Here is a 6,975-nt window from a genome sequence, read left to right on the forward strand (position 1 = left end):
GGCATAAAAGGGATTTGTTCCCCCTGGCATCACAGGGATCTCTCTAACAGGGCATCATTAATATTGATGACATCAGGGAACTCCATATATGGGCATAAAAGGGATTCTGTTGACATCATTGTGACATCACAGTAAAGCCAGAGCAACAAACCATTTCTGGTAGAGTGGTTCCCCTGAGGGCGAGGGCGATGTGCGACATCACAGTGACATCAGAGCATGATGACATCATGATGACACATTTTTGACGGCCGATAGAAAGATGTGGACTTTTTTTCTCATGGTAAACTGTGACCTTCGGTCGCAATTATACTTTTGAAAATTTAAAATGTATCAATTTTCTTTTAACATGGAAATGATTATGCAAAATAATTGTGATTATCTAAAATAATTGTGATTAGGCAATTATGAAATAGTTGCGGCTGTACATTATGCTATTTTCTATGACCCTATTGGTATCATTTCTATGACCCTATTGGTATCATTTCTATGACCCTATTGGTATCATTTCAACTAATTGTGAACCAGGGACCACCACACCGACTAAGAATCACCCTGGGGACCACTGTTGTATTGGGTTAAGATAGTGCTTTGGTGTCAACACTTGCTATGCAAACCCTTGTCTATACATTCCAGATGCCACAGGAATGTAAATACATGAATAAAATGCCTTTGTTAAAATGTAGTATATCGAAATTGTACAGAACTGTTTTATTGATTCATGCCAAAAACGGTTCTCTAAACAATTTTTGGTCAAAAGTTTGTTTAGTACTTTGTGTTTTGGAAGAGACAGCGTTGTGACTCATTCATTAACATCCTGTCCCTTTTACAGGTAAAAACTGTGGTCAGAATATCAGATGACTCAAATGTTTGCACAAAACATATTTGATACTGTGCATGACATTGTGAACTGTAATTTACTTTAAGAGTTTATGTTAGAAGAACAGAATTAATATGGTTCTCAAAGCCACATGGTGGAATGCAGAGGCACGCCACTTTTCAGTTTTGCGTCACTGCACGTTGTGCATTGTTTGTGTTTGATCATTAAATACATCCTAACTTCCTTTTCTGTGAAAATTCCTGACCTCTGACTTCCCAGTAACTGACAACATGGACATGTCATCGTAGGTCACAAGGTCTTTTAGTGCACTGTTCTGTGGAAGGAGAAAAAGTTAAACTGCATAACTGCATTACTAAATGCATGGTCAGCTCTTGTTGTTCCCTCTCTTTTCATTTACTGTATTATGGCCTACAGCAGGGTTCCCCAATAGGTGGCCCGCAGGCCATTTGCAGCCCGCGGGAGGCTACTGTCAGGCCCCCACCAACCACAGTAATAATGGTGGTATAAGAGCAGCAACAACACTAGTATATCGTCGTTGTCGGGTGGAAACCTTGTATGTCCAAAACCGTTTGTTTTGTATTTATCGTCTAAAAAATTTACAAAACTAGTGAAAACAGCCGATCTACAAGCACACAACGCCTCGCGATGCGAGGCGTTGTGTGCTTGTAGATCTGCTTTTTTCACTAGTTTTGTGCGACGATCTTGTATGATGAAGCAGGGCTTTGCTTTACCAAAAAACATATATTTGGGGAACCATGGCCTACAGTATTAATGCTGCTACACTGTCTGAAGGAAGCAGAACAAAACTATTTTGTACCAGCCAGTGCACAGGGTGCTCACTGGCCTACCGGTCAGGGGTTCGAGTCCCGTTTGCCACAACCTTTGCTGCGTGTCTCTCCCCGTTTCCTGTCAGTCTACTGTCCTAGTATCAATAAAAGCCCCAAAACAAATCTTTAAAAAAAAATGGGTAACTGGTCCGATATACATCACTGGCCAGATGGCCAAGAATTGGCGCGACGTCGCATGTCACCCTGAGGCGTCTTACTAGTAAATGTCTTTCTGTCCGCCGTCTGACCGTCTGTCTGCATGCTGACAACACTGATACTAAATAAACAATGTCGCCACTATGGTAACAGCCGCATGCTGAGACAATGCCCAACTGACATCGCTGACTGACATCAATGACTGACATCAGTGACGGACATCACTCACTACAGTGCCCAAATTTGGATATGACATCACAGACTGGCCTGGACACAGAACACCATATATGGGCATAAAAGAGAGCCAGACAGACAGGCGGATACAACGGGTATTGCACAACTGGACGTCAATGGTGACTGCTCTGCCCAACGGGCACCAGTCTGGATCCTCCAACATTACTTCTGAGACTCCTACATTCAATCCCTCATATACCGTGCACACCCCCCGGCACAGGACTAGTGTATATAGTTCATGAAAACACAGGCAAACGTTACATACTATTCCTTTAAACCTTGAACCTTGCAGCGCTCCCATGGCGGGTTTACCTTGAAGAAGGCGAACCATTTGTAGTTGTTGATGACCACCTCGAAGCCCTGGTTGTAGATGAGCGTGAAGAAGCCAGTGTTTCCCAGGTCATCTGTGGCCACAGACAGCTTCTCCAGGGTCACCGTCACCATCTTCACGCCGGTGGCTGCAGCGACGGCAGAGATGAAACAACACAGTTAGGACTGTCACGCTACGACATTTTACAGGAAGATTGTCACACATATAAGAAGACTTTTTTCCCCAGGTATAAACGGGTTAATCACAATTGTGTTTTTGCCATTGAACACTGGAACACATGAATAACAATTACATTTCTGTTTGGTTTTTAGGCTTTGATGACATGCTTAATAATTAAAAATAATTAAAAATAAAAACATGAATAGTGGAAATGGCCAATCTACAAGCTCACAACGAGTCGCATCGCGGCTCGTGAGCTTGTAGATCAGCTAGTTCCAATATTTTTGAAAATGTTTTACAAAAAATGACATGCGAGAAAGCATAGTAAAACATAGCGCCTGCAACACTCCAAAGTCCAAATTGGACAAATGTTCAAAGCTGCACGACTCAACAACAACACCCAGAACACAATAAATGTCCTTTTCACATTGTATGAAACAGTGTATTTATAGGGCTTAAAGCCAGGAAAAGACAACAGTCATATCATCAATAGTATTACGCTATTGAACCATAGTAATGATATCTAGGCCAGGGGTTTTCAAAGTGGGTGACGGGGCACCCTGGGGTGCCGTGACGGCAGTCCAATATTTGGAATTTATTTGGACACTTGAAAAAATATTTTGTATCATTTTAAACTAAAAAAAAAGTACAAAGTTTTTTTGTTTTTTTTTTCAAACCAAAATGGCTATTATCTCGACGTTTTCCTCACAACATAACCACTAAAACATCCTCACTGCCGGGCAGAAACCTCGCATCTCCAAGTTTCAAATGTGTACGTCTTTTGGTAAAGCAAAGCCCTAGCTTCATCATACAAGACTGTCGCACAAAACTAGTGAAAACAGCCGATCTACAAGCACACAACGTCTCGCATTGCGAGGCGTTGTGTGCTTGTAGATCTGCTGTTTTCACTAGTTTAGTACATTTTATAGATGATAAATACAAAACGAACGGTTTTGGACATACAAGGTTTCCACCCGACAACGACGATATGCTATAAATATAAGGTGCTGGGAGTTAAAATTATAATGTATGGGTGCCTCGGATTAAAAACATATTCATGGGGTGCCCTGAGACAAAAAAGTTTGGGAACCACTGATCTAGGCAACAATATCAGGCCAGCCCTAAGTTGTCCTAAATTCACAGTAATATTTACCAGCTCAGATTAATATAATGATAATTATACATACATAGAGCACTTTTCTGAGTACTCAAAAACAGGAAATACAATAAAAATAACTTTATAGGGGGGAAAAACTAGATTAAAAGTTAACAACTATAAAAATAAAGATAATAAAAAGGGGGGATTAAACAAGGAATGCCCGGGTCTGAAAAGGTGGGTTTTGAATGTGGTTTTAAACGTGGTGAATAGATTTAAATTGTGAATGTCATCAATGCAAAGGAACTGGAGGGGTCACGTAGCCTCAGAGACCAGGATCATGTGATCCTCACGTGATCTTAGACCTCAGATGACATCTGCTGATACATCATGTCTCACCTTCACATGAGACTATCCATTTCCAACCTCACCATGTGACAAGAGTGTCCAGGGACGTGCAGAGAATGTTAGTGAGGCAGGGGCTGACATTTCTATAAGGGCCTTTTGGTGAAAACGTCGAAAATAACCGACGGGCCAGTACCCTGGCTAGCTTGGAGGGCGGCTATTTTCGATGCTTGATACCACACTGAACTATAAGCATAATCAAGTCAAAACTGGAGATGTGGTGTACGGCATGGATTTCTACACAGAAAGGGCAAATTCTTTCAACATAAGATGCTGCATTCAAGTTAAGTAGAGTTTGGAAAAGGCAATTCTCTTGAATGCTGCCTTCAGGTATGGCATGGAAAGAGGGGCATTTGCATTTCTTTCACCATAGTAAGAACTGCATTCATGGTCTGGAGAGGGCACTTTTTACAGACAGTTAAAAAGGAAGAGGCTCAAGCCCCCTTTGAGGCCTATGTGTGCACGTGCCTGAGAGTGTCACACAAAACAAAAGTGTGAAAATAGCTGCAAGCTCACAATGTGACACTTTTTTTTTCTCTCTTTTTTTTTTACGGTTGTGGTCATACTAGGTGTTCAACCGACAGCAACCATAGGCAATATGTACTGTATTTATGTAATTGTTTTGTTGTTATTGTTCTTTAAAGTTTACACCACTGCTACTCAAAACGGGGTCTGGGGACCTCCAAGGGCCCTAGAGGGGGTCCCCAGCTAAATGGAGACCTTGTGTATTGGTCTTAAAACACTTTATACTGATTCAAAAATAGCGATCTACAAGCTCACAACATGTCAACCAATTTTATTATATTCTTTCAATTGATAGTAGTTTTTAATATACATCCTGGCCGGCTTGACACCTGCACTCATGTTTTTGTCTGGTAGATTTATTTTCCTCAAGCAACCAAACATGATGTACAGGAATGTTATTTACAGTAGATAGCAATGTTGTTTAGACAGTATTAGCCTTGAATCAAGAGTCAAGACTACCGCAGATGTATTTCATCGAGTCTGACCTTTGCTTTCGTATACGAAAGCAAAAGCAAAAGTCAGACTCCATAAAATACATACATGATAGTCTTTCTTAATCCAAGGCTATATTAGACCGATGCTATAGGTTGTTTACCTGCCGTGTCTGAGGCCCTATTGATCTCTCAGCACTCCAGTTGTGTGACTATATTTACCTTGGATATTTACCGACTAGAAAATCATGCTTACTCTGCTTATTTCTGACCTTTGCCGGCCTCTCAATGAAATGAGTACAAACGGACCCAAATGTCATTGTGCCTTCTTGGGTATATTTACACAGTAACCACTTTATGTGTCTCATTACTCTCATATAACATTGAAAGGCAGACGGATAGAGCACAGTAGGCCTACTTTGTCTTTGACCCCATGCAAGGGTCCTTGTGGGAGTTCCAGGGGGTCCCCATCTAAATGAGAGTTAGGAACCAAATGGACCCGTATGGGTCTGTACAGCTGAGTGTACAAATGCTGAATCTCAGTGTACAAATGGAACCAAAATGTGTACACTCTCAGAGTTAAATCAACATTGATTTTACAATATAAATTGAAACGCCAATAAATGGGGTGAGTAGCCCAATGCATGTCAAACTGGGGGTCCTTGAAATTAAAATGTTTGAGAATCACTGCTCGAGCTGTAAGAATAATCTTCTCTTATATGGGGGTCCCTGGCATATATTTTCAAATGGGGGACCTCCATTTGAAATAAATGTCAATTTTGGGGTCCTTGCCAAGAAACGGTTTGAGAACCACTGATCACTTTGAGAACCTATGCTCTAGATCAGTGGTTTCATTGATTGATTAATTGATTGATTGATTGATTGAAGATTTTATTAGAAGTTTGCATATACAAAGGTACAGTTTCATGACGGTACAGTTCACTGGTACAAGGTCAACTAAAAGGAGATCCTAGAAAGCACTTGGGCTTATTTACACAGGACACCACTTAAGAAAGCATCTCATATAACATTGAATGACAAGCGGATATAGAACACAGTACTATGCAGACAGTAGATAGTCAGAAACACAACAACAAAAGAAAACAGTGCAGTACATGGTTCTCAAACGTTTGCATTTCAATGTCTTCCCTTAACTCTGACAGTGTCCATTTGTACACTGTCAGAGTTACATACTTGTAAGGGTCGATTTAGACCCCCAGAAAGGAACCTAGAGAGTCCCCAAAAAACAAATTGAGAACCAATGCTCTAGAAGAAAATGCCTCCATTGCACACTGAACATGTAGTTGTTTTGTACCTTCATCGGAACAGTTGATGTCCTTGTCCTTGCCCCCCTTGGACATCTGGAACACCCAGGTCCCCAGCAGCTCCTCGTAGGTGCAGTTGGCAGGTGTGTCGGCCAGAGAACCCCCAGGACCACACAACAACAACACGCACACACACAGCAACACGCTGCCTGCCATGCACACCCTCATGGTGGGAGAACAACGAAGAAAAGCCTTTGAAAAAGATGTATTCTACACACACAGAGAGACAGGGAGCTAACGGACAGACAAAGGAAGACAAAGGAACAGAGACAGACAGAGGGGTGGTGGTGTTATGTAGGTGTTCTTGCTCAAACTGAAACTTTCCCCTCTGTGTGGTCATATGACCTGCCGTCTTGCTCCGGCGCATGCGTGGTTGGTTCCAGGAGCGTCAATTGGGTATGGCAGGGGTATGCAGCTGCCATACCCTGTGTCCAGGGGGGAAAATAAAAGCTACTTTTAAATATAAATCCATGAATGTCTCTTTGTCTATCTGTGCTGGTTATTATGTTGTTAAATTACAGTAAAATAACTGCAAATGCAAAATTTAACGAAATGGTCACTTTAACAAATTAAGGTATTATAATTATATTCTTCACACTTTTATTCTCCCCATCTTGACAGAATTGTATATTCCCAGGTTCCGCAGGT

General features: G+C 41.4%; 1 protein-coding gene across 1 annotated transcript in view; it reads right to left on the minus strand.

Annotated features, from left to right (window-relative positions):
* Positions 1–6,644, minus strand: part of ctsc (cathepsin C) — a 31,844-nt gene extending 25,200 nt beyond the window's left edge. The window contains exons 1-2 of the mRNA XM_080732343.1: positions 6,318–6,644; positions 2,368–2,513 (exon numbers count right to left, since the gene is read on the minus strand). Of these exons, the coding sequence (XP_080588469.1) occupies positions 2,368–2,513; positions 6,318–6,495 (324 nt within the window). The 5' untranslated portion in view covers positions 6,496–6,644. The remainder of the gene's footprint in view (positions 1–2,367; positions 2,514–6,317) is intronic.
* Positions 6,645–6,975: the final 331 nt, after the last annotated feature.

The sequence above is a fragment of the Nannobrachium achirus genome (genome assembly GCF_963921795.1).
Source record: "Nannobrachium achirus genome assembly, chromosome: 8".
Taxonomy (NCBI): Eukaryota; Metazoa; Chordata; class Actinopteri; order Myctophiformes; family Myctophidae; genus Nannobrachium; species Nannobrachium achirus.